The following is a 26,953-nucleotide window of genomic DNA, read 5'->3' on the forward strand; positions in this document are numbered from 1 at the left end:
CCACCAGTCCAGTGCAGGGCCATCCACGGGTGTCCAGTTCTTGGCAGGCTTCGCTCTTGCCATTATATTGTGGTCTGAAGCATCTAGACCATCCCAGGGCCACCACTGGCGTACAACCCTTGCCATCTCTCTTCCACACCGCTGACTTTCGATTTGATGACCTCGATCTCCTGATCGAGCTCGTCCACGTTCCTGGTTAGCGCGCTGACCTCCTCGAACCGTCGCGCTCCTTGCGAAGACGTGATCATCTTTTGCACCATGTACCTCTGCTCCTCTAGCACGATAAGACGCTCGCGAAGATCTTTCTCCTCGGTTTCAAGCGTCGAGATAACGGTGCTGGTCTCGCTTGTCTGGCTTGCTGTTTCGAGATAGCCGTCCGTGTGATGGTTGCGCAGGGGACTTGCGGTATGCCCGTTTGGCTGAAGGAGCTTTCGGGACCCGGACGAGGAAGAAGACGATTGCTTCAGCATGCGAGGTAGGTTCTTCAGAGGAAGCATGTGCATATGCAGAAACGAGCTGGCGCCTTGGTAAATGGCTTTCTGTAAGCGCTGCTGTGTGGGGCTTTCTGTTTTCAGATCTCGAATCCGCCTAGCCGCCATGTCGTATTTTGTGAAGCTATCTATCAACCTCTTGCGCAGCTTAGACGCCTCCTTGATCTGGACATGACTAGGCGTGCTCTGCCCATCCTGCAGGGGCATCAAAGCCCTCTGGAAGCTTGGCATGAGTAGTTGGATACCCCGCTCAAATTGGCGTAACGTCTCATAGGCCCGTTGATCTGGCGGTTTGTGCACGATGCTCTCGACAAAGTCGCGCTTCGCGAAGATGGTGAACTTGCATTCCCGGCACATCCGTATATCTAAACTGATCGAGTTTTCGTCCGGTTTCTCCGACGAAAGCACCGTCGGGTTCGCAACATTCAATCCGATATCCGAGGAACAAGCCGTTTGCGGGTCCGTGCAGACCACCCGTCCGCAAATCCTGCAGTGGTGTCTCCTGAAGGTCCACGATCCGAACTCTTGCTGGCAAAAGGGGCACTTGGATACTTTAGCATCATCTTCCCATGTGACCACGGATTGCTCGATGGCCTTCCTTTGGGTTTTCTGCCCGGATAATGACGCTACTGGCGATAGTAGACTGCTGCCACTGTTACTTGCTGCTGTGATGTCCGCGGGCGGATTGGCTAATAGTTGTGTGAGCTTGGTCAACCTTTTCTCTAGCCTGGAGATCTCTAGTGTTTGCCTCTCTACTCTCTTTTTCCGTATTGTTGCAAATGCTTCCGTGTGGTCTCTTGTGAGCCCGCTGTGATCGTTGTAGCCTTCTCTTGATTTGTAACAGGTTTCGCAGACCCTGTACCAGTAGCCCCTAATCGGTTCATGCGTAGCTGATCTCGACAGCTTCATCTGGTACATGGTATGGTCTTCACAGAACAGCCTGCCACAATTCCTACAATTTATACTGCCGTTCACCGCACCTAGGCGCTTGTCGCACGAAGGCTCCGTACAAGGATCGTTCATGGTCGGTCGTTGCCAGTGTGATTTCGTGATTATATCGTCCGGGTCGAAGGGGATCTCCGGCAAGACGGCAGGGGCCTTGGGACCGGTGGGCGCAGCGTAGACAGGAGGGGGCAAGCTCTCATTGGACTCGAAAACCTCGAGGCCGCGCAGTTTTTGGTTGATTATGGATAGCGGCTGAAATCGCTTCGCTTTGTCGACTTGTTTGTCAAACCACGTCTTCACCTCGTCTTGCTGGAACTCGGGCAATTCTTGATGGTTGTCGTCGATATGGCGATTCAGTTGGAGAAGCGTCAACTACAACGTCTTGTTCAGCATTTGTGCGCCTGCAGGGTAGGTAGTCTTGGGATTTGAGCAGCGGCACGTACCATCTCCTCTTCACATATGGGACAGACTAGTTTGCTGCCGTTGGAAGCGCCGGCGCTGGGCCCTGCGAGGCTGACTCTGGAGGTGAGGTCTTGGGGGAAGTCGGGCAGCGGACTTGAGGACCCTGGTGACCCGGAAGCAGGCGATGCCAGCGAGTCGCCAATGCTACCCAAAGACGCGGTACTGTCGGACTGTGCATAGTAACTGGTGGCCCGCTGTACGGAAGGCGACGCTGATGCTGCCGTCGGCGGCGGTTGCAGTCCCTTTCCGCTGCCCAGGACGCGACCCCCGCCGAGCTTACGGCTCGCCATGACGTCGGTTTCGAAGGTCTCCTAGAATCTGAACCTGCCTATGGGCGACGCCAAGCGTGCCATGATGTTGCTACCCAGCTCGCACTCCGGCAATGATCGATGGGAAGCAAGGGAAGCAAGGGAAGCGAGAGGGGAGGTTCAGATACAGTTAAGGTTAGAAGAGGCCAGTGATCTGGTATGGTTGGTTGTTCATGATGCCTAGGCAGATCGGGAACGGGACGGAGTTCACAAGGCTACCGACAGCACCCCCTGCAGACCAACAGCCAAACACTGGGTACATTAGCGAGCGTACAGCTACAAGCCAGCTACTGGCTGGACACCTGAGGTAGCGGGCGGGGGCGCCCCTAAGCTACCTGGTTAGGCGCAAGTCCTAATAAATTCAGCCCAAGGTTAGCATGGTCCGCTTCCAATCTGCCCTATCGAAATGAAGTAACCTAGCCTGGGGGGACGAAGAGGCTAACTGCATGTACTACTATGCAGTGTGAGCACTTGTGAACTAAAACTGAAACAAGTCTCGAACTCTTGCGATCGAAGAGATGCACTGATCAGTAAGTATATTCAAGTTGATATAGACGGCTGACTACGAGATAAGGTGCTGATGTACATTGATTACTTGCCTAACCGTACTATGGCCCGGCATCTTACCTATCAAATCCACAGCCCGATTTTATTGAAGTTTCCCTGTTGATAAATCACTTTCTTGCATTCAGCTGCTGGCTACAACGAACCTTCGTTGGTACGTTGCGATGCGGGGTCCTTTGGCTGCCACACGCATTATGATTTCGACAGGGATCCTCGCGTGCCAGCGTGCCTCCAGAATTTTTTGAAGCTCCCCCGATGGTGCCGTCATAGCACCGGTGCCGCAGCATCACCAGTTGATATGGCTTGAAATCCATATTATTATTATCATTAGTTCGGGAACTGATGCTATACCCAGCCATTACATTCTGACGCGTCTATCTCTTGTCTCATCGCAGCCATGACTGAGTCCACGGAGAAGTTCCCGGAGGTCCAAGGCGGTGGCAGCTTGATTCTTGCCTGGCAGATCAAGAACAAGCATGTTCTGGTCGTCGGCGGCGGTGAGGTGAGTCTCAACCCATCTCCCTCTTTCATCACGGGCGAATATCCTTCCTAAAATGGCGCATGCACACGTTCTCGTCCCCTACTGACCAACGACCCGCGCTATCTCCTCAGGTCGCTGCCGGCCGCATCCTCAACCTCCTCAACGCCGACGCCCTCGTGACCGTCGTCTGCCCGGCCGAGGGCCTGAACCCGGAGGTGCGCCACCGCATCGCGCACAACCAGGTGACGCACATCGACCGCAAGTTCGAGCCGACCGACCTCGAGGCCCTGCCGTCGCCCACGACGCCCGACTCGCCGCTGGGCCCGCCCGCCATGGTGCTGACGGCGGTCGACGACCCGGCCGCCTCGACGCAGATCTGGAAGCTGTGCAAGGCGGCGCGGATTCCCGCCAACATCGCCGACGTGCCGCCCGAGTGCGACTTCTACTTCGGCAGCGTCCACCGCGACGGCCCGCTCCAGATCATGGTCTCGACCAACGGTAAAGGGCCCCGGCTCGCCGCCAGCATCCGCAAGTTCATCGGCCAGACCCTGCCCGTCGGCGTCGGCGACGCCATCGAGCGCATCGGCCTGCTCCGCGCCAAGCTGCGCGAGCTCTCGCCCGCGGTCGAGGACGGGCCCAACCGCATGCGCTGGATGATCCGCGTCAGCGACCGCTACAGCTGGGACGAGATGTGCGACCTGAGCGACGAGGACATGGACAACCTGCTCAGTTACTACAAGCCGAAGGAGGTCCCGGATATAGACATCCTCAAGGCCATGAGGGGCGGCGGCATGTCGGCCGACGATATGGATGTTTTCGACGGATCTTTCGGATTTAGCCTCGGGGTATAGACTACATTGGGTTTCCAAAACTGGACCTGGGGGCCGGGTATGATTTCCCCCTTTACATGTACAGGCAGGCGTCAGGAGTATATGAACAAAAATGCACATAATTCATTCACCGGCAGATTGCAGTGGGGTGCCTCAAATGAGGGAACTGCTGTCACCATGGCCCCGCCCGGGAAGGCTTGGAGCCACCATGCTGTTGTGGTCTAGATGTGTCTATTTTCAATCTTAGGTACCTCTCTTCAACCTCTAACGTTCCTTGGTTTAACATGTCTCAAACTCTTGCGGCAGAACCTCCAATCTGCGTCTAGGCGCATTTTCCCAAGACACCCTCCCATGGCCGTAGCGGAACCAAGTCCGTCTTGGGCTTCTTGATCTGGCCCTTGGTGTAGTTGCTGCGGGCCCAGAAGTCGATCTGGTGGTCCGCCGGCATGTGCCACTCGACCTCGCGGCCCGAGAAGTTGAGCACAACGAGCCACTTCTCGCCGGTCTTGCTACCCGTCTTAACGTACGCGTACACGTTGGGGTGCTCCGGGCTGAGCTCCTGGAAGCCGCCGTACACAAATGCGTCGGCGTGCTCCCGGCGGTCCCGGAGGGCCTGCTGCCAGAACTGCCAGGGCGACAGGTTTTCCGAGTCGGTGGCGTTCATTTGCGCCTCGGCGTTCACGGTCGTGTAGTCCTCCATGACGCGCATCCAGGGCTCGACCCCCACGTCGCAAAAGCCGGCGTTGGCCTGGGCATTCCAGTGCATCGGCGTCCGCGCGTGGTCGCGCGCCTTCATGTCCACGACGGCGCGGCAGTGGCGCAGCATCTCATCGTCGCCCGCGTAGATCTCCTGGCACTTCTTCCAGTAGTTGATGGTCTCGCAGTCCTTGTACTCGGCCATGTCCCAGCGCTCGGGGTCGATGTTGCGCATCCCGATCTCCTCGCCCTGGTACACGAACAGCGTGCCGCTCAGCGTAGTCTGCATCAGCGCTAGCAGCCTTGCCGAGATATGCCGGTACCGGTCGCTGTCATCGGCGTACCGCGTGATGGACCGCGGGTTGTCGTGGTTCTCGATGAAGATGGAGTTCCACCCATCCTGCTCGCTCATGACCCGCTGCCACTTGGTTACGATGGCCTTCATGTCCTTGACGTCCCACGGCTTCAGCGACATGCGCACGTGTGGCTTGTCGATGTCCACGAGGTCGAAGATGAAGATCATGCGCAGCTCCCCCGCGTTGGCGCCGACGGTGCGCAGGATCTCCTTGGGCTCGCTGACACCGGGCATCTCGCCCACGGTGATGGTGTCGTACTTGCTCAGGACCTCGCGGTGCATCTCTTGGAGGTAGTCGTGGAGCTTGGGGCCGTTGACGAAGTACTTGAAGGCCGGCTGGTACTTGTGGCCAGCGCTGAGCACAACGTCGGCGTCGGGATAGCCTGGCACCTTGGAGATGAGGTTGATGACGTCCATGCGGAAGCCGGCGGCGCCTCTGTTCATCCAAAAGTGCATAACGTCCCACACGGCGGCGCGAACGTCCGGGTTCTCCCAGTTCAAATCGGGCTGCTCCGAGGTGAAGAGGCTGAGATAGTATTCGCCCGTCTTCTCGTCGTAGGTCCATGCCGAGTTTCCCTCGCCCAGGATCATGGCCCAGTTGTTGGGCGGCTCAGGCTTGCCGTCGGCGCTGATGCTCTTAGGCTTTCGCCAGATGTACCAGTCCCGCTTGGGGTTGTCTTTGCTGCTGCGGCTCTCGAGGAACCAGGCGTGCTCGTTGCTGGTGTGGTTCACGACCAAGTCCATCATGAGCTTCATATCGCGCTTCTTGAGCTCGGCTATGAGCGTGTCCACGTCTTCCAGGGTGCCATATCGGTCGTCAATGTCCTTGTAATCGGCAATGTCATAACCCATATCGGCCTGGGGCGACTTGAGGAATGGGGAGGACCAGACAACATTGACGCCCAGAGACTTGAGGTAGTCAAGTCTGGAAATGATACCTTTGATGCTCCCCCATCCCGATGTGGCCCCTGGGTGGGACTGAAAGGATGAGGGGTAGATCTGGTACACGACAGCCTCTTTCCACCACTGAGGCGTAGAGAATGAAGACACCTGCTGGCTTGCGGTAGACATGATGAGATGCTATTATCTCGGTGAGCGAGATATACTCTTGCTGGGTGGTTTCGTCAAGTGGTGTTCGGCCGAGTAATGTATCTTGAACGATCCCCGGGGCAGAAGGGTTTGGGATGTAAGTCTAATTCTTGGGTTCAATATCTCTATGAGGGATGATGTTATTACGGTCTTGCACTTTATTTACGCTGGGGCAGCTGCGTGGGTTTTAAATATGGCCATGACAGAATGCTAGAAGGGACGTCCTGGACGTTTGCTGTTGCACTTGCGTAATGTTGCGGTTGGGTAGTGGCGTGGTTTCCCCGAGAATACTACCGGTCTCTCTGACCCACGTAATATGCGGGATGATCTTGGCGCCTCCCCACCAGCAAGCAGCAACCCCATCTGAGCTTGCATTTGCCGCAAGCACATGTTCAAACCGGATAATCCAAAACAGGGGTCAATCTGCAATATCAAACTTGACTTATATAACAAATACTCCTGTTATACTGACACCTCAGAATACATGTACACCTCTACGTTTGGCCGGCTACGCATTGATATCAAATCGAAGTAGCGGAGGTTCAGCAGGGTGGTTTGGGACTGACAATGAAGTCGAGTTCTGTGGCAGGTTTGGGTTCCTCCATATCAGCATAGGAAGGAGTATGGCTCGTCTTCATTGACGACGAGATGTATTTGCCATTCCACTACTCACTGGCTATGACATATCGTCCGTCATGGCAGTTAGATAATACTCATACGTGGTCCCCACCTGCTTTGCCAGCGCAGTTTCCAACGAACGGTGACGAATTATAACAAAAAAGATTCCAAGATTGCGAAAAACAAAAAATTAATTGCCGACGAAGAATATTGGCCGTTCTCAGATATGCTATTCGGAAAGTAAAAAATAGAACCAACAAGTAGTTCCTCTCCCGGACAGGCTTGAACTGTCAACCTCTCGATTGCAGAAGCCCCTGAAGTCAGGGGCAAGTAACAGTCGAACGCGCTAGCCAATTGCGCCACGGAAGACGTGATGTTGAGTTGTTGTTGCTGATGGAAGGTATTTTCTTATTGTCTTACATATGGTGGGCAACGACTTTCAAGTTTGGAAATAGCACTTGCAGAGTCTAAAAGCCACGGCCTCATGTGCCTGTGGAAAGAGGAGACCATTTTGGGCCTTCAATTTGACTTGCAGTGTTGACAGATCCAATATCACGTAAACAAAGGGATTAGGTTCCGTAGGGGGACTCATTCCTTTCGTCAAAAAGATGCATTCTGCCGAATAGCGGCTCAGCTCTCACAGCAGTGAATTGTAAAACTCCGAGTATTTGGCTTACATTTCCACTGGCGGCATGATGTTGACCATTTTGGTGTAAGGCGGGGATGGTATTTCTTTCTTGGTCAGCCGAAAGAATGATTCGCTCAAACACACAAAGGCACTCGACGTTTCTCGCGGGAGTGACAGATGTGAAAAGGGCACACAGGGGGGGGGGGGGTGACAAAGCACGTATATACCTCCTTAGTTACCGCACAATGGCCTTGTTAATACAATCCGAAAGTTACAAACTCTCCTTTGGCAAGACCATAACAGCTGTGGTGTTCCTGCGGTTTCATGGGTAGCAATGTCTCCGTTTGGTTATAAAACAAATACACACTGCCCCGAACTTGACGATGTTTCCCTTTCCCTCCCCACACTAACATTGTTTTACGCAAATCCTCCCCTGTTTACTATTCTCATTGCTTACTTGCTACTCACAGATCACAGTAACCCTCTTTCCACTGGTAACGAAAGCCATGGCTTCCAACCAGGTCATCCTCTACCGCGGCGCCGGGCACGGCGGCGTAAACCCGGTCGAGATCATTTGCAACGCCCCTCCGGAGGTGTTCATCCTGATCCTCGACCGGCTTCCTCTGCCGGACCAGGCGCGATTGGCCACGGTCAATCGATCCTTACGAGCCACCGTGATCCCCGTTCTCAACGGGTGGGCGTGGCGAGACCCCCCCGGCCAGCCTGCCGTCCATGATCACCTTCGGCGAATTAGGGTGGCAATTCCTGGAGCAGGCCGAACAGCTGGCCGCGGCCCGTGGTTTTGTGGCATGCCCCTGGTGTGCTACGATCCACCCACCGCTGGCCGCTATCGACGCCGCATATTCGGGTTTTGCCTGCCAGGCCGCCCCGCGCGCCGCCTATGAGCACGACAACGACCGACTGGTCACTCTCTACGAGCGACCGGCGGACTGGCACCCACTGGTAATCTACGCCTACGTACTGTACTCGCAGAATAACTATCCCATCACGACCCTGTGCCGCGCGGCCCAGCTGGACTGCCACCAGCTAACCTTCATGGACGCTGGAGAAGGCACCAGCGTGCAGTGCGCGCATGAGGAGTGGCGGATGGTGTGGCGGCCGGGAACAGGCCTGTTTATACGCCATAGAATCTCCGAGATCATCCTCTCGGATGATCAAGGCGGTATGATGGACCGCCCGTGCTGCCCGTGCTGCCCGTGCGAAGCACACACCAAATGGTATGATTACGATGCCCTCCGCCAGGAGGACTTCTCATCGGCAGTGGTAACCGAGTTCCAAACCGGCCAACCCGCGCCGTTTGACATTGTGGAGGAGGACGTTCTTTCGGAGGCACACCGTCGGTCCCCTACCCTGCTAGTGGGTCCGGTGAGTGGTTGTCCCTATTGCGGAATAGATTGGCAGGCGGCATGGAACTCCTCGTCTGGCGACGGAGAAGCGGGCAGCCTCCATTGGACTGTCTGGTACTTCCTCGGAAGTCCTACGTCGGCCATGGATACAACTAATTCCCTTTTGGATCGCTCCGATCGAGCGAACCCTGCCAGACCGGCCCTCCTGGGCGTCGGCACAGTTGCCGCCCTCTCGGGCATGACCAATGACTACCACAACTAGTCAGGTGAAAGCCATTCTATGCTTTACTAACCAGTAATTTGTGTTACAGATTTGTTTGTTCGCGAGACCCCTAAGCGTTGATTTTTGAAGGCGTCTCCTCGCAGAGAAAGCCTCGAGTAGAGAACAGACAATGAGTCGTGTTTCTCTGGTATGTATCTTTTTGGCTGATGATCACTGAAGAACTATCTTTCATAGTAATCTAAGAGATATATCACCACCGAAATGTGTGTTCCGTAATATCCCTTTAGTGCTTGTAATTAAATATTGTGGCTCTTTAAACTTTCCTTAATATTCTCAAGGGCGGGCAGGACTTTACGTCCTCGCGGCTTTGCCCGGCTCCTTCCTTATGAAGGGGACGCGCTTGTTCATTGTTCAACAGGGCTCCGAACGCAGTCCTGCCTTTGATGCACGCACCCACACTGGTTAATCGAAACTTTCAAAGGTAACCTAGATTAGGGATAACCTGTATCGCCTATTGTGTATTCATTATCGCTGATAGCTAAGAAAGGTGATAATTCCTATGTCTCGGAGTGGGTATCATGAATCGTAACCCATGGGATGTTGTCCAAATCCCCGTAGCCCCAAAGCTCAGACCCCAAACGCCGATTGAAAACAGTCTGACTTATATAATAATAGGTGACAACACAATTGGTCGACGAAGTCTTTACCAACCGCCGTGGCTGCTGTGGTGGCTGTGGTGGCTGTGGTGTGAATGATGACCATGGTGGCCGTGGTGGCCGTGATGGCCGTGGTGTCCATGATGACCTCCGTGGTGGCTTCCGTGGTGCGAGCCCCCGTATTGAGAACCGCCACTACTATGGTGCCCAGAGTTCCCACTCATGAAACTCCCCACGCTTCCCAACAGTCCTCCGCCGCCTGAGCTGCCACCACCGTAGCCGTAGGGGCTGTGGCCTCCTCCATGGTGTCCGTGGCCGCCGCCGCTGTTCTGACTGTTCCGGCGGTTCTTGAACTTGCTCTCGAGGACGTTGGCGGCCACGGCGCCCGCGGCGCCGCCGAGGAACGTGCTCAGCTTGCCCTTGCCCATCTTGTGGCCGAGGTAGCTGCCAGCGCCGCCGCCGATCAGCGACGCCCCGAGGCCGCGCTCGCCGTCCTCGCCCTCGGCGCCGTTCGGGTGGTCGCGCCCCCTCTTCTCGTCTTCGGCGTAGTGCCCTCCCCCGTTGGCGTACGGGTCGGCCGAGTGCGGTCGCGGCGGCGCGTTGTAAGGCGCCAGGTGGCCTCCCTGCTGCTCGTACCGGGGCGGCGCCGCGCCGTACGACGGGGAGCCTACATCCGAATGTGCGGACCCGGGGCGTGCATATTGTGGGTGCGACGGATAGGGCGAGAGGTGGCTACTGGACTGCGCGTATTGCTGCTGCTGGGGGTACGGAGACGGCGACTGTCCGTATTGTGGTTGCGGAGGGTATTGGTTTGGGGGCGGGTAGGCGCCACCAGAACTGCCGCCGCCTCCACCGTTGTAATAATCTGCAGCTGACATGTCGTTTTGAACTTTGAAGATATGCTTTGTTCGTAGAGATCGTAGGAATGATCGGATTAGAGTTGTAGGAAAGAAGAGAACAGTAAAGATGAGAAGTCTTGGGCAAGAAGACCTAGGTTAACAAGATATTGTCTTTGTAAAGGCTGGTTAGGTATTGCGGATGACGATTTTCGTATTGATTGTTACGTCAGATGACTAACTTCGGTAGCAAAGTCAGATGATGTTAGCGGGATGAGCAGACAGATATCACAAGCGCAAAGGTACGCTGAGCAAATTGAGACCTTGGCTGTCATCTTATATAATGCCCAGCTTCCGGGTTACTCAGCAGACACAGCCAACGGCGAAGGCTGCCAACCTTTCTGGCGCAACCTTCGCCATCTCTGGTCGTCAGATGCAAGCGTATGTTGAGAAGCAGCCACTAGAACGGAAAGGTGCTCCGCCGCAGCCTCAAATGCTGACGCAAAGTGTGGGGAGGCGGAGCTGACGATGCACGACCGGGCGGTAGTTTCAGATGCACCTCTGCGAATCATGTGCCCTGAAGCGCATCAGGCTGGTTGCCCTAGCTGTTCGGATAACGGATAGCTATCGGCTACTGTCTTCTGGAAGGGTCAAAGTGGGAGGCGCTGCTCGTAGCCCGGCTGCTGTTGTCGGTGCAAAGTCCGTGGCTATGGCGGGGCGGTGCCTTGTAAGCTTCCCCTGCTGCCCTAGGCTGAGCCGTACATGCCATGCTGCACAGTAATCGGCTCTGGCAGAATACCTAGGCAGATAAATTAGTGCCATGTCGGCCTTGCCGGCCTGGATCTTCCCAGTTCGCCTCCTTGTGACATGCCGGTTTCCCGATTGATTGGTAATTATGCCACGATGCTTGGGCATTTTGCTCTCAATACGCTGCACGGCTCTCGGTCGTATAGTTCCATAATACGGAAGGGAGGCTGATGCAGTATCCGCACGATCTCTGCAAGCTTTGAGGCTGCCGGAAGCTAGTTGAGCTGTGACTGCCATCTTAAGCTGTCAGTGTACCCCGCGCGGACCGATACAGCGAATAAGTCGCATGTCAGGTACCTACCCCTGGCTGTGAAATGGCATTGAGCAGGATATCTCAACTGTCAGCGATGATGTGGGATTTCCTGTAAGGCCCTCCAAAGCCACCATTGGGCGTCAAGCTGCTTTCCTTTAAGGAGATGATGACACCTATCATTGGCTTAGACCAGGCCAGCACCAAACGTGCATACCCTTCGATAGGCACTGCAGAACTCAATTCGATGCGCCAAAAATCGCAAAACGGGACGAGAGGGCCTATCGCGGGGTACTTAGCCATGCCGTCAAAGCTGGTAATACCACGCGGTCACTCGAATAGCAGGCGTGAAGCAGAGAGTGACAAGATCCAGACTGGGTCTATCCAAGGAGGCTTGGTCTTCTTCATAGTCATCAGCCACTTTCTCGAAGCACGGAAGAAGATTTTGGATCCGATTTTTGGGCGTTTTGTTCCAGAAGACTATGTACACCCCGAAGGCTTCATGAGCCCATATGAGCCCATAGTTCATCGATGCTCTAATATGTGGTCCGAAATATGCATGCAGCCATTTTGCCTCTTGACTCCCAAGATGACTGGTTCAAATGCTGGATATAAGAATCAAGAAAAAAGTCCCGTCATAATCGTAACCACTTCAGCCCGCCCAACCAATGCAACCAACTCCTACCGACAATAAAAAGCTTCAGGGGATATATACGCGAATATTCGAATCATTGAAATGACGCAGAGGAAGTCACCCATCGACTCCACAGCTCATGCTCCGATAACTCCGGCACTCCCATGCCGACGGCTCTGTGGAAGTGCAATTTCGCTATCGGAATCTGAGCTGTCGTCTGCAGCGACCCGATCCAGCATGCGTTCGATGTCGTCGTCCTGAAGTGCAGGTCTCGATCGCGACGGCCCGCTGAGACCAGCTGGCACGGAAAGGGAGGGCTTCGACCCGATTGTCTTTCGGCGGGGTGTGCCTCTGATTTGTGGGGAGCCATACGCTTCCTCCATATCCATGTCATCCACTGTGTTTGGGGATTTTTCGAACCCCACGCGTTTGGCCTGTCGTCCCGTAGGAAGGCTCTTCCGCACTTGGTGACCATCTGTCCCCGGACCCAAACGTGACCCTGGAAGTGCTGTTCTATGTGTGTTTGCTGCTCCGTTTCTAGAGTGGGAAGAGGGGAAAGCATGTTTTAGATTAGCCGAGTTTCCAGGGCTGCTCATGAACACAAGAGTTTCTAGCGCCTCTTGTTCCCTGACGTTTTGGTGTGGCGAGAAGATAAGGGGGTCCATATTTGGCGTCCTATTCATATATGTCCCCGGCGTGCTTTGTAGGGGACTCGGTTGGGCTGGAGTGTGTGGCGAACCCTGGTTGGATGGTGATAAGAAGGCAGGTGTGTATTTGACGTTCGAATTGCGCCTCGGATTCAGATGGCCTGGTTGGCGAGGCTGGATGGAAGCAGGAGGAGCCAGAGCTGGCAGTTGTGACTTTGGCGGCGATGCAGACATGCGTGGCCTGGTATTTGATTCCCTCCAAAGGGACTCGTAGGTGCGCCCTGGGGGCACCTGGCTTATGGGGCTAATTCCCGTACTGGCAATGCCCTGGCGTGTTCCTCCTGGTAGCGCAACGCGTGGGCTTGCAGATGCGCCATGCCTGCCATGCAAGGTAGACGAGCTCGAGGTAGGAGAGGCAGCCTGCGAGGCCAGAGATTCGACCTCGTCAATGGAATGGCTTTGCCACCCATTGTTGACTTTGAGCATGGCATATGAGAGCTTCGTCTTCAGCTCCGCCGACAGCTGCAGTGCAGTTTGGTGGTCAGTCACCCGGTAAATTCCAAGAGCCTCTCGACACGGATTGGGATTTTTTACCTCGCTCATACGGCTAGTTGCGGTGGAAGCAACACTGACGGTGCTCGTGTTTCTCGAATGGCCCATACGGACTGGCGAAGTCAGAGAGCCATTTCTGGAGTGCTTGACCATGCCATCTGCCATTCTCTTTTTCGACACGCCTGTCTCGACCATCTTCTCTTGAGCAGCGGCAAGCTGCGAGAGCTGTAGCAACTGAGACTCTTGGCTGGATGTGTTCCCATTTCCAGCCGCAAGACTGCTTCCGCTATCGCTTCCCGGGGGTGTGAAGACGCGGTCAGTGTCGTGGGACGCGGTGGTGTCCTGGGACTCGTCGTTGCTAGAATCGTTGAGGGGCTGGCTCTGGTTACTGGGGCCAGTCGGGGGATGTACCAGAGGAGGGCCTCCTTGTACTGCTTCGGAAGTCGCCATGTGCGAGCAGTCAACGTCGAAAGGCGACGTGGCCAGGCACGCGACAAATAGTTGAGGGGGTGGCGCCGATTCCCGATCCCAGTCAGTAAGTAATGCCGCGTCGCGTTCGCCGGCTAATAAGTGGCAGCTCAACTCAATGCGACTTTAAGCACGGCCGATGTCAGTGGGTTCAAGGGCACGTCGCTTGCTCGGAATAATGCGTCGTCGATGGTTGTCTCGCGTTCCTTTTTATCCGGCACCGACGGGAGAGCAGCAGTAAGAGTGGCAGCGACTGCGAATTCCGCGTGTGCAGTTATTCCAGCCAAATGCGGGTTTTCCGGTCTTTGTGGGAGCGATACAGTGGCAGCCAACCCAACGCGTCAAATCCACATGCTAATAGCTCAACCGGGTTAGCACGTGCGAGAATCCCAACAGGTCGTGGAGAGACAAGACAAGACGTGCAGCAGACCAGGGACGTGGGAGTATAATGGATGTGGTGAGCAGCGAAAACACGGTTGATCCGACTGTGTGTCACTATGAATGGATCGCGGGAGGTTGGAGTTCTTTCTTCGACTAGCCCTTAGCAGATCATGGACATGGGGGAGGGAACACAGATGCGGAAGCCCGGTACAGTATTGCAAGCGCTGTGGTGGATGTATGGGAGCAAATTGGGGGGCAATTGATGACTGACTGACTGCTGCACACACGCACACACACACTGAACTTGCGGTTTACGCGGTCCAGGGTGATATGTACGCGACGACACACACACACTCCACTCGCGGACTGTAGCACCAAGCCAGCACTAAAATTTCCGCGCAGAGTAGAGTTACATGCAGAGGTACAAAGGGTTTTTGGGCCATGGTCGAGCTGTTTAAACGCCAGTGCGCTGGGGCCGAGGGTACTTCTCCCCCCAAATCCACTAATCCATTGGCCATAGCGCTCTACAGACGTCCATTGCCCAGTTTTTCGGGGCATTGGGGACAAGTCAGATGATGACCAAACATCTCTCCCACTGACAAGTGACTTGTTCGGTTCGACAAGAAATTGCGAATTCCTGTTTCAAATGACGAAGATGTTGATTGCCGACCGCGCGTACAAACGCTGCTTGCAAGCCACTCCTGTATAACATTAAGGTCCGTTCCGTAACGTAAAGAGAAAAGGAAGCAAGTACGGGGAACTACGATCATCGAAAATCGACGCGGCGGGGGGGGCAGGACCCATAGCTTAAGTAACCTACTGGCCCTGTCAAGACCGCCCACAACGGTGCGCGGCAGGTCGCGGGAGCACAAAAAAGCAAAAGAACCCTGTCGAGAGTGCGCGCTGTTTGGGCCCAAAGATGCCTCAAATCGACCCAAACACGAAGTCACGTGCCCCATGTAAATAATCCTCGTTACCCCACCATTGACAACCCGGTACGCACTCAATCTCAATGGATTGATGGAGGGGGGCTTGGGGAATCAGTTTCGGCGGTCCGCAACCGGAGACAGCTTCAGAGTTATTAGTCATTCGCAGACAAAGAAGAATACAGACGGCGGGATAGCCGCGAAGTCAGACTTCAATTGCGACAAGGCCAACTTCGTGTGTGATACGATTGCAGTCGCATCGACACATGTGCAGCTCGTAGCATCAGATTAAGGAGAGCTTACCCATGGGAAAAGAACTTGAAATGTTTAACCTACCGCTCAATTGCAAAAAGGAACAAGGTAGTTTTGAAGTCTCCTCCTACATATAATCAATCGGCACCCAATCAGAAAGTATAACTCCTGGTCCATCATTGCCCATAGGGCATTTTCTACCAACACAACTTGCAGCCATTCAAGCTCGCATTGAGAAATGGATCAACAGGCATCCCGAATAGCCTTATCACTTCGTATCGGTTCAACAATGTACGCCCATTTATAGTACAATACTTAGATCCGAGATGTGGAAGATGTAATTATAGTATGACTATATCCTAAAATTGTTGCTATTGTTTGCTTTATTGACAATAAAAATAGATTGGTTAAGCTTACCTATTTGCAATGGAGAATACACTTTTCACGGAGTTCCATCGCACCCTGAAGAAGAAGTGCTGTAGTAGCCCCAGCCGATGAGAGACGGCATCATTTTCTTTTAGTAGCCCACTGCTTCACAAATAGTTCATGTTGCATTTCATTCACAAATCATGTGCTACTCACGCAGACAGAGTAGTCACTGTTTGACCTGATTACGCCAACGAGTCGCCCTCCTACAAAACAACGTTTCCTAAACTTCATACTTACTATGGTTATTCCACATCTTGTAGCAGATAAGCCACTACCCCAGAGATTGCACACTTACCCACGAATTTAACATGGTGCTAGCTGGAGGCCCAACGGCGTCAATGGACATTTTCTCTGTCAAGTCATCTCCGGCCTCAAAGTCTATGTACGTTCCGGAGATACAGAGAAGCACCCACCATCAGGAAGATGCACCGGAGAAACGCCCAAGAACACTTATATAACGATCAGTTGGTTCCAAGTATCCGGCAGCTCACGATAATCTGTTATTGAACATATCATACCCGGCACATACTCTACCAAGCCCACATTCTGTCGAGCCACTCGTTAGCCAAGGCAGCATTACTACCGACTATCCCTTCTCTGGCCCATACCCGACACCGAAAACAAGCATACTCTCGGCAGAGCCTATACAGCCACTAAAATGACTACCGGTAACTCTCTGGAGGTTGACACATCCTCTCTGGCCCCCATGGACCGAGAAGAGGAGCAACAATATCCAGACCAAGCTCCTCACCAAATCCATAACTACGCGCCGAACGGCTACAACGGCCCCTACGCCGCCCCCGTGGCGCCATACTACGCCGCACCGCCCCGAATTCGTGCCCGGATGCCGCCACCCCCAACGGCCGCACCGCGGAGTCTGCAATGGACGTTCGAGTCATGCGTATCCTACGAGGTCCTCCGGAGCATCGGATACCCCGTGGACCTGTCCCAGTGCATCGCCGGCAGCTGGAGCGGCATCCGCCCCTACAAGGGCTTCAACAAGGGGGAGTGGAACGAGGCCAACAGGAGGCTGCAAGACCACTACCCCAGCAGGCTGAAGGGCGAGAAGCTCGTGGAGTTCTACTGGTGCATGCGAAGGCAGCGGGAGGCGGACGAATGGAGAAGAGATCAGAAGGACCGCGAGAGGCGGGCGCGGGACAAGGAGGAGGCGGAGTTCAAGGCCGAGACGGCACGTAAGCTGGCGCAGATGAACGCCGAGATGGGGGAGGCGCAAGACGACACCCTCCCTTCGTCACCTGCCGGTCCCAGCGAAGCCCCGTCGCCGATGATCGATTGGGCGGAGGAGGTCGAGGAGGCAGCGCCCCAACAAGAAGCCGAGACCTCGCACAAGCGCAACAGCTTTTCCAGTGGCTCTGAAGGGTCACAGTCTGACGGACAGGCCGGGCGGAACTCTCAACGGCGCGCGTACGGCCCGCCCAGGCGACAGCCCAAGTAGAGAGGCCCGGCAAGGCCTGGGACTTCGAAGGGTTAGCATGCACCCATAACAGGAAAGGCCACAAGAGCAAGTAAGGGACAAGACTTGTTAGATGGTAGTTCAAAGGCAAACCATCTATACTCTAATGTACCCTGATAGAATGATTATACTATATATACATTTTGTTCGAATTTCGTTGCTTGGAGAATGTGATAAAAAATAAGTGAAACAATTTCTTAACTTCGTCGTACTTGGTATAGCAGGAGCTTGATACGTGTAAGTGCTTGGGTGAGTAGGACAACGATCCTATTAGTCTTCCCGTCGTCCTTGATACGACACCCACAGTCCAACGATAGGACTCGATGGATTTGGCTTCATTTGGTTTCTGACGGTAGCCCTCGGAAACAATTCTTCTAGAGCCACCTGGTCTGTAGTTTAGCACGGCCAACCGTTGTTGGTGAGGCAGCCTTACCATCAAGATAAAGATTCTCAACTATTATGTGACACAAGCTCACACTGGCGCGCTTGTCGGCTAGAAACTAATTGCCGCCGCTGAGACGGTAATGACTGGGCGAGAAATGGCCATGCACATCGTTAAGAGGTAGCAGATGAGTGCCCCGTAGAAGACAAAGGCCTTGGCCCTCGCCATCGTACCGCCCGAGGTGAAGTAGCTGAAGCTGTCGACGAAAGACTCCCCACGCACGTAGCGACTGGTGTGACCCTTAGCAATGTTTCCAAGGGTATTGCTAATGGATCAGTCCCTTACGTCGCTAAGAAAGACGGTGAGATTCTACTTCGATGTTTTCCTGTGGCTTATCACTAATGTTTTCGGTGTACGTGATGACAAGGTGGGTGTCAGTTGAAATAGGGGTAATATATTCAGCCCCTCCTCTATGTTAGTTTCCCCTCAGAACAATCAGTCCTTCAAGTTGGATACAACGCTAACCCTCTCCCAAGGGGCTCCTAATTGGATAGATCTATACTCGCCAAGATGCAAAGATTTCGGGTTTGCCTCCAGAAATCATGCCGTTTGAACGTTGCACCTGATCAAGGCATTACTAACATTAGCTTCAATTCCGACCTTATTGATACCGTGTGTGTGAAACTGGACCAGCCAGTGGCCTGCTATAGAATCTATCCTGGGAACAGGGACACCGCCCCCCTTTATTCTATTTCCCCCCCTTGGGTTTGCAGCAAGCTTTCCCATTACCATAACGCCACCAGCTTCCAGCCTTTGACTTTTGATCGGATCCACCGTCGTGAAACGAATGGGAACAACAGAACGCGTCCACAATATTACCGTCTATAGATCTCACGCATCCAGCTATTCTCCAGCGTCGAGGATGATCGTCTCAACCGTCGCCACCTTCTGCAGATGAGTAAGATTGTTCTTCACAAAACAGGTCCCCGTCACGTTGTAAACCAGGAACTCCCCCAACTGTAAACTTTTATTCTCGCCCAAGTCCCATGTGTTCGTGGTAGCGACGCCGAACGCCTTGGAGCCGCCGCGGCCGAGGGCTACGGTGGTCTGAGACAACGTAGTGCAGGAACTGTAATCGCCGTTCAGGCCGGGCTGGCTCGTGAACCTCCCGCACGCCGTCTCGCGGGTTTCGAGGCACGAGATGACGAGCGTGACCAGGCCCAGGGCCATGATGGCCGCTGTGTACACCTTGTACCAGGGCGCGGTGATGCAGGGGATCACCGTACTTGCCGAACCGGCAGCGAAGTAAAAGCCGCAGATCCCGCTGGTGGCGGCCAGCAGGACGATATAGAACAGGAGGACCGAGAACGAAGTGGCCGTGAAGCCGACGGTGGCGTACATCGCCTGTCCCGGACTGAAGCCGATCAGGAACATCAAGGCCGCCGCGAGCATGACAAGGAGCAGCAGCAGATAGAAGGCCCGGAACGCTCGGCTGTACCACAACGACGTGGACCGGTAGCGATGACCTGAGAGGGGCAGGTCGCTGGGGGAGTCTATGAGGCTGTCCATCGAGTTCCTGCGGGTAGACTCGCCACCGGGGCCAATCTGCAGGAGCTCGGCTGAATGGTGGGCGGGATGTTTGGTGGTGTAATTGAAGTCGTCGGTAAGCCAAAGCGCACAGAACACCCTAAGCAGCCCGATGAACGCCAACGGGGAAAAGACAAAGTCCACCGCCATGCTGCGGTCAAATGTCTCGTTTTGGGACCCGCTGGCGAGGGAGCTTGTCAGGGCGAAGATGGTCTGGACTCCCTGGAGCGTCACGACCAGGGTTTTGATCATCTCGCCGGAAAAGACGGCGATCCGCGCATGGTCCGGTATGTGGACGCAGTAAAGCAAGCTCCGGTCCACCATGGCCTCGGATCCGTCCCAGCCCTCCGCAGTCCAAAAGATGGCATTGGCGGCCGCTATGTCAGCTCGGCCCCAAGCCCGAGCGCGGATCCGCCGATCCGCGATAGCTGCGTAGCGCCACAAGATCGACGTGGGATTGAAGTGGACGAACTGATCATGCCATTTCGGACGGCGATTGGACAAGTAGGAGGCGCGCGGCGTGCCGGCAAGAATATGGGCGATCAAGGGTGCCAACGCCAGCGTTAGGAGGGTCACCCATTTCGTGAACGAAATGTCCTGGCTTTGATAAGTGAGCGGGAAGAAGAAATAACGAGAGTCAGACCGGGACATATTGGCGATGGTCCCAATGATTGATAACCGACAATAGTAACGCAGTCGCAAAGCCTTGGGCGCGAAAACGTGGAAATTTCAAACGATTGAAGGCTTACTATGTGGTTTTGTGTCAGCTGCCAAGGCAACATTGGTATTGCATTGAGGCAGCCGTCGTATACCAGCCTATCGATGGTCCTCTGAGGCATGCTTACGCCAAGCCCCAGTTTTGAGCAAACTTCTCCGGCGTAGTAAGCGTCGTCCCCTGCTCCACGTGTTGCCCTGTCAGGGCGACTTTTTACGACAAAAGGAAAGTGGGGGAGAAGAAAAGATAGAAATAAAATAAAAGGCAAGAAACGGGGGAAAAGAAGATAACAAAAGTAAGGGGGAAAGGGAGGAGGGTATTTCAGAGTTGGCTCCTTGAATTGTCTAACTGGGATATGCTTTTAACTGTTTCTATACCTTAGGTAGCGATCTGTATCTAGTAAGTACTATATGCTCAGGGTTTTACATAGCGAGCAACTCTATTAACAAGAACGGATAAAGCTTAATAGTAAGACTATCTCAACTATATATAAGAAAGGTGCATCATCGAACTAGCATAAGAAACGTATTATGGGGCCCTTGTTGCTTGCCTCCTCACTTTGGCAACCATATTGACCTAAATTCACACTCAATGTTGATTCTATACTCCTTCTTCAGACCAGAAGACTGTCCCAAACACCAGCCATACTACAAGATAGCAACAGTCTCCATGTTGAGCGAACGGGCGGCCAGATCTGTCAGCATGCCCAACTTTAGACATCTTTTCCGCAACAGAGGCTCATTAGCAACTGCCCGGCGTCTTCTATCCCCGTAGTGCTGAATATGCAAAGTCTTCATTGCAGCTTTCAGAGAGGCCCTTGATTTGGGAACCTTCCAGTGCGCTTGCCATTCCACGGCGCCCTTCGTGTCCTGCAAATCAACACAGGCAAAGCATGGATTGCTCTGATCCATGCTACACCTTGGTGAAGAATTGCGACTGCTCGGTGTGGCGGAATCAAGGACACTGTTGAAGCTCAACGGGGAGGGTGTTTCCAAGGGCGAACTCTTCGGTCTCGATCGGTTTCCCCCAGCACGACTGGATCTTTTGTGGCGTGACTTTGCTGGTTTGTAAAACTCCCCCAGTCGGCCTGTAATCTGGCCAAACAATCCATCCAGAAACTGTCCCTTACAAGTCTTATTATTTGGTGGAGGGGATTCGGCCTCGAAGAGGGACGACGCTAAACCAGCGATATCCGCAATAGCATTCAGCCGGCATATCAGATTATCGGTTAAGTCCTCCCAAAGAGCAAGGATCATGTCGATAGATCTATCGGCATGTAAATGGGAAGAGTCGCCGATGACTGGGTTTCCTCGGGTAGGCTTGTCTGGCTCCAAAGGCGGATACTGCTTGTCGGCTAAGATGCTTTCGACGCCAAGCCATCGCTGTCGGATGGTATTGGCAATAATCCATGCGTTCCGGTGTGTTGATATCATTGCGGGGGAGACGTTGGGCCGAGAGGGCTCGTTCAAATCGCCCCATGCTTTCTTTTGGCGCCAATATAAGACACATTCGATGAGCTGTGCCACCGAGCCGTCATCGTCTTTCAAGAATCCACGATTTTGAACCCACTCGCGCATGATGCGATATGGACCACCGTATCTCCCCGAAAGGGCGAGGTACTGGTTATGAACTTCCTCCAGGTTCATCGCTCGGTAACAAATTAGGTAGGCGGAGCTGTTTGCGTATTGCCGTCGTCTAGCAGACACCAACGTTATGCCCTTGCTTCCAGAAGGATCAACATATAGCTCCCAGAGCTCACGGGTGCCGATAGACGACTTGCACCATTGTGATATGTGGTCGTCGTACAAACAAATTGTCGTCAATGGACCTTGCCAGTATTTGAGGTCTCGTGGAAGCTCAGAGGATGCCATTGACCCCTGACTATACTCGTATAGAACGAGCATAGCATCCCCTACGATGCGATAAGTGCCATCTACTTCCCCCTTTCTCAAATGGAAGAACTTTTGCTGCCTCAGCAGGACCGCCACCGTATCGTTCTCGGCATCCACAGGCTCAGGGGTTGTGACGACCATTTTCAACGAGTCGCCATTCTCTTCGCTGTAGATGGGGATCGTGCAGATATTCCACGTGGTTTTTCGAAACAGGTGATATCCATATTTGAACACAATAGCAACTTCATGGATCAACGCGCCGGTAGTTCCATGGACCTTTGGGGCGTATAGCTGCGCTGAAGGTGAAAGTATTGGTGAATTGTGCCCCTGTAGTCTCACAATACCCAAGCTGTCGCCCAAGTGAAGAACATTCACATCTTTCAGGACGTCCTCCCACTGATCAACTCGAATAAGAGGCTCGTTCTGAGTTTGGAGGTTGCGGAATTGTTCCCAATCGTTCTCCTGCAGGCTCCCCCAGTTTGGAACCCAGCTGGGTAAAGTTGACAACCGGGTGCCTCGTAGACAAATGATATAGTGAAAGCTGGGATGTTGAAGGTAATATGTGGCCAAGCCCGTGCAAATCTGAGCATATGTAAGATCATAATCTGCCATCAATGCACCGTGTGTTTGATAGTCCCTCACCAAACCTAGTAGAGCAAATATCTTATCGCGAGGATCTGACGACTCAGACTCTTTGGTGTCGACCAAGAGGCGTAGGAGACCTTCCGGACCTTCATACCGGCTTTCAGACTGGAAAGTCTCAATTTGCGTCTCGAAACTGTCCATCCAGGCAGGTTTCACCGAAGAAGTATGTTTCAAGAGACGCAGGTCTGTTGAACGAGATCCGCATGTAACTTCAACCTGTGGAGCAGAAGTGATTTCTTGGATGATCCAGATCCGTCGGAAATAGGGTCGATGAAAAAGATTGTTAAGTGCATCTCCATGATCAAGGGGCTGCCCTGACACAGGACCATGATCATCCTTTCCGGCTATCCCATTGACGCGATCAAGCGCTTGATCGCTTCCTGTTGTCGGCTCGCCTAGATCAACAACACAACGTATAGACTTGGTGTATATCCTTCGCATCAGTGCGATCTGGATGGATTTCTCCGAGTTGTTGAGCTGGTTGATACACACAGCATCAACCCAGATGGGCCTAATGATGTCTTCAAGCCGCAAGCGCCGTAGAGCTCGCGAGCAGCTTCTTGTGATAGGCACGACGTCCCAAGCAGGCCCGATATACATACGCCTGCTCAAACTGGCATCTCCTGACTCGTCCGACCAAGTGTATGATAAAGCTTCGTAATGAGGCCGACCATTAAGATCCTGGATCTGTAGAAACCCGTGGAGTGGGTGGCCCCATCTTCGTGCAGGCGACAGCAGGACTCGGATGTGCTGCCGAGATGGCAAGGGCGGGAAGCCATATCGGGAGAGGTTCTCGAGGCGCCCGCTTTCCGAGATTAGTTTGGACGGCCTGCCTAAGTGTTTCGCCAAGGATCCTGTTAGATCCGGCCCGCCATTCCCGCAAAATACACTCCTGGGTGTATTTAACATTTGCTGGCCAGCTCAGATCGAGACAAGTTCGATCTACCGGTTCCTGCGACAATATTCGGAAGTTTCTATGATCAGGCAAGGGCGACTGGTGTGATATTGATTCTCCGCAGGCCTGGCAAGCCAAGTTGTCTTTCTGTGCGCGAACATTGGGCCGGGAGCAAGTGCCCAGGTGCCAATGAAGCATGGTGATGCGATGTCTGGCGGTTTGCTAGATCAGAGAACGAGAGGTCATCTACAGTTGACCCAATGATTATTAATTGAAACAGATCAACAGGCGTATACATATATGTGGCCCGTTTCATATGTCAAAGTCATCTGCTGGTGCGGATGCTAGAGAGACTTATTGACCGGCCTCATGGCTGTAAGGCTCTGGCTGGGTTGCATTACACTGCCTCCAAATGGTGTTAGCAAGCCAATGAACTGTGTCCAGGTATTACGCCATCCATAGAAGTCCCTTGGGGTGCATTTGCTTGCATTAGTGTCGTGCTGCGTCTTCTGTCTTTGACACCACCGCGCTGTCGAATTTTGGGGGCAATGCCATTGAATGCTCGCAGGGGACAGCCCACTGATTCTCTGTTACCTTCCACGAGTCTCAAACAGTCTCTGGCGGTGTTGGGATGTGCGCCCCCGATGCGAAAAGTTCAAGTGAGACGCGCATGGAGTGTCCTTAGGCTACGCGATAACTGCGTGATCCATCAAGCGCAGAACGATTGGTGGCAAACACCTAATTGAAAGTAAGAGCCGACAACCATGCTTAGGGGTAATTGATAGTATTATCTTTAGATTGTATTTCATCCGTCCAATATGAAGTTGTTCGCTAATATACGATGGGGTTGGGCGAGGAAACGAAGAATAAACACGTAACCTAGGTTAGGCACTTACTTCTGAGGAAGAAGAGTCTACGCCGCACGCGGGGCAGGGGGGCTGAGCTCTAACGACCGCCAAAGCTACCTAGAGGCCTGCCACGGGACCTGCCGTAAGTACTTAGCTTCTAGTGTCCATGCCAATTGACAGCTAACTGTGAACACTTTACGATTTGAAGTACTGTAAATAATGCGACATTCTAATTTTAGCAATGGCCTAGAAAATGTACATCTGAGATCGTAGCCAGCGAATTTTCGAATGCGCCATTGTTGACAAACCTACTGGCCCCCAAGCTGGAAGCAACTGCCGGACGGACCCCAGCTTTGGAGCTTGGCTGACGCACAAAACTGCAAGATCAGAGGCGATGCGCAGCGTTTCTCAGCATCACGTATCCGTATGAAGCCTGCTTTTGTTGGAGGATCTCCACCTTGAGTCTGGCACCCATGCTGCAGTGGTACGTACCGGAAAGTGTCAAGCCAGCAGCCCTACGGATTGCGACCCAAGTTCGTGGCCGCAACGGTCGGCTCCCACCCAAGATATTTCCTGTCAATCTTGGGTTCTGTGAAGACTCCGCCTATGATTCCGACATTGTCCATTAGCAAAGTAGATTATGGGGCATAGTCAAAGGAGAAACCGGAGACGCAGAGCATCTGCTACAGTGTCAAACAACGCGAGCGTAAGGCTAAGTGCCGACTCTCTCATCAACGACGAATGTAAGTCGCGAATGGTTATAAATAGAAATAAGATGTTCTGCTTACATTGCATTAACATCCTCATTGTGTTACCCATAGCCCTGCAATCAGTATATCAGTTTTTAGGGGTAGCATCGACGAAGCGCGGAGGCTGACAGCTAGTACACCTTTTTACCATGGTGGCTTATCATCAGATACAACCCACGGTCAACTGCCGCCCCCAACCATTTAGGCATCACTCGGCTGAACTGTAGACAGTATACTTGATAGTCGTTCGAGACCACATCACCCACTATCGCCCTGTCAGCTATGTGTGTGCATACAACACCGCAATAGTAGAAATTTGCTCAAGCGACGCCTCCGGCATCTTTGGTGGAGTGCATGCTCATAATCAAAATCACTGATTGGCCAAAATATGTAGATGGACAAATGCTAGCAATTAATTAACCCATAATCTTCGAGAGTTTTGCTCCTTCCATGAGCACCCACTTCCTGGCATTCCTGTATACGTGTATAGGCTCGCAATCGGCATTGTTAACTCTGTTCGCATTCTGTAAACCCGATTTCGATTCGAACCTTTACAATATACAGGGCTCGCATTACCTCCATAGCACGCTTGGGATATATCGTCTCCTTCGACCTCTTTATAACCAAGATAACGGATATCTGACTGGATATACGTCGGAAACGGCCACTAATTATCACTTTGCTTCTTGTTTCTCATCAAACTTTGATATTTGCAGCGACTGCTTTTCCAATGAGGCACACAGTCTTGAAACAGACTTCCCCCCCCAAGGAAATGCCTGGTGATTCGAATAACGAGAGGTATACATGCGTTGGGGCCAATGGGAAGAGGGATCCAAGACTTCTCCCTGATGTTTAGCGGCTACAGCTCGTCATTAATGCTATCTGGACACCAAGTCTAATTCAGACAGACCAGTTCAATATCATAGTAAGTTACAAATAGGATAGATATACGTGCAGGGGATTCCAGCGTCAACATATCCACGTGACATGGTCTACTACAAATGTAAAGCTTGGCGGGAGCTAGTGAAAGAAAAGGGGCGCAACCTACGGCTGGTTGTATTCCACGAATGCCTGCCTTCCTCGCCGAGTCCATCCGCAGTTTGTGCTCCCCTCCAATCTCGATGAATCCACAACTCTCTCTCTACAAACAAGGAACCAACGACAACGTTCATTTTTGTAAGACCTGCGGGGCTCACATGGGCGTCTTCGACACAGGTGGCGATCAATGGTACATATCTACCGCTTTTTTTCCAAAGGATGAGGATGTCTTCATCCTGACCCAGCACGTCTTCACCCAGTATGCGACCCGTGGAAAAGCGCAAAGCTGCTAACTACTCGTCCTCGCCGGGGAAAACTCGTGGGCTCTGCGGCACATGCGGGGCCACTGTTTGCTTCGCGTACGATAAGCCAGACGCTTCAGCCACAAAGGCTGTTTCGTGCATAGCAGTAGGGCTCCTGCACGCACCAGAAGGGGTAAAGGCGGATGCATGGCTCACCTGGCGCACGGAAGAGGTGGACTGGCTAGATGTTGGCCGAGAGTACGACAGGGAATTGTACGAAAGCCCGAATGCCGCCTATTGAGCTTGGGGCGCTACACAGCATGGCAGAGCTCTGGATCTCCGGCTCATCCAGTTCCGAGTGTAATAATACGTACCTTAGGTACACAAAGGCTCTCCACCCCTTTTCCACAGGCAAGATGCATAACCCTATATACTAGGTACTTGTTCATCCTTTCTGTGGTTAGATAGCTCGAAAAGTAGAAGTAAAGAAACGATATGCTGGCAGACGAATGGTCGTATGACAAAGCGAACAGCGGGTTGCTCGTATTCAACGCTCTGGAGAACTTGAGTGACATCGAATGGTCCGCGTTC

The 26,953-nt window shown here is 53.3% G+C and overlaps 9 protein-coding genes across 9 annotated transcripts; 3 read left to right on the forward strand and 6 right to left on the reverse strand.

Moving 5' to 3' along the window:
* Window positions 1-83: 83 nt before the first annotated feature.
* On the reverse strand, window positions 84-2,188 carry PG985_004653 (FYVE zinc finger; the record flags this gene model as incomplete). The annotated part of the gene is made up of 2 exons (XM_066824422.1): window positions 84-1,808; window positions 1,880-2,188. The coding sequence occupies 2 exons, from the start codon at window positions 2,186-2,188 to the stop codon at window positions 84-86; spliced, it is 2,034 nt and encodes a 677-aa protein (XP_066687582.1).
* A 979-nt stretch (window positions 2,189-3,167) lies between these two features.
* Window positions 3,168-4,102, forward strand: PG985_004654 (siroheme synthase; the record flags this gene model as incomplete). Its single annotated transcript, XM_066824423.1, has 2 exons — window positions 3,168-3,272; window positions 3,383-4,102. 2 exons carry the CDS (start codon window positions 3,168-3,170, stop codon window positions 4,100-4,102), a joined length of 825 nt encoding a protein of 274 aa, XP_066687583.1.
* A 301-nt stretch (window positions 4,103-4,403) lies between these two features.
* Window positions 4,404-6,203, reverse strand: PG985_004655 (uncharacterized protein; the record flags this gene model as incomplete). The annotated part of the gene is made up of 1 exon (XM_066824424.1): window positions 4,404-6,203. The coding sequence occupies one exon, from the start codon at window positions 6,201-6,203 to the stop codon at window positions 4,404-4,406; it is 1,800 nt and encodes a 599-aa protein (XP_066687584.1).
* A 1,996-nt stretch (window positions 6,204-8,199) lies between these two features.
* Window positions 8,200-9,096, forward strand: PG985_004656 (uncharacterized protein; the record flags this gene model as incomplete). Its single annotated transcript, XM_066824425.1, has 1 exon — window positions 8,200-9,096. The coding sequence occupies one exon, from the start codon at window positions 8,200-8,202 to the stop codon at window positions 9,094-9,096; it is 897 nt and encodes a 298-aa protein (XP_066687585.1).
* A 664-nt stretch (window positions 9,097-9,760) lies between these two features.
* PG985_004657 (uncharacterized protein) lies at window positions 9,761-10,591 on the reverse strand (the record flags this gene model as incomplete). Its single annotated transcript, XM_066824426.1, has 1 exon — window positions 9,761-10,591. One exon carries the CDS (start codon window positions 10,589-10,591, stop codon window positions 9,761-9,763), a length of 831 nt encoding a protein of 276 aa, XP_066687586.1.
* Window positions 10,592-12,377: 1,786 nt separating this feature from the next.
* On the reverse strand, window positions 12,378-13,889 carry PG985_004658 (uncharacterized protein; the record flags this gene model as incomplete). The annotated part of the gene is made up of 1 exon (XM_066824427.1): window positions 12,378-13,889. The coding sequence occupies one exon, from the start codon at window positions 13,887-13,889 to the stop codon at window positions 12,378-12,380; it is 1,512 nt and encodes a 503-aa protein (XP_066687587.1).
* A 2,664-nt stretch (window positions 13,890-16,553) lies between these two features.
* Window positions 16,554-17,351, forward strand: PG985_004659 (uncharacterized protein; the record flags this gene model as incomplete). The annotated part of the gene is made up of 1 exon (XM_066824428.1): window positions 16,554-17,351. One exon carries the CDS (start codon window positions 16,554-16,556, stop codon window positions 17,349-17,351), a length of 798 nt encoding a protein of 265 aa, XP_066687588.1.
* Window positions 17,352-18,654: 1,303 nt separating this feature from the next.
* On the reverse strand, window positions 18,655-19,989 carry PG985_004660 (uncharacterized protein; the record flags this gene model as incomplete). Its single annotated transcript, XM_066824429.1, has 1 exon — window positions 18,655-19,989. The coding sequence occupies one exon, from the start codon at window positions 19,987-19,989 to the stop codon at window positions 18,655-18,657; it is 1,335 nt and encodes a 444-aa protein (XP_066687589.1).
* Window positions 19,990-20,700: 711 nt separating this feature from the next.
* On the reverse strand, window positions 20,701-23,683 carry PG985_004661 (heterokaryon incompatibility protein; the record flags this gene model as incomplete). Its single annotated transcript, XM_066824430.1, has 2 exons — window positions 20,701-23,423; window positions 23,479-23,683. The coding sequence occupies 2 exons, from the start codon at window positions 23,681-23,683 to the stop codon at window positions 20,701-20,703; spliced, it is 2,928 nt and encodes a 975-aa protein (XP_066687590.1).
* Window positions 23,684-26,953: the final 3,270 nt, after the last annotated feature.

Source organism: Apiospora marii, assembly GCF_038362585.1.
Source record: "Apiospora marii strain CBS 49790 chromosome Unknown utg000003l_segment0_segment0, whole genome shotgun sequence".
Lineage (NCBI taxonomy): Eukaryota > Fungi > Ascomycota > Sordariomycetes > Amphisphaeriales > Apiosporaceae > Apiospora > Apiospora marii.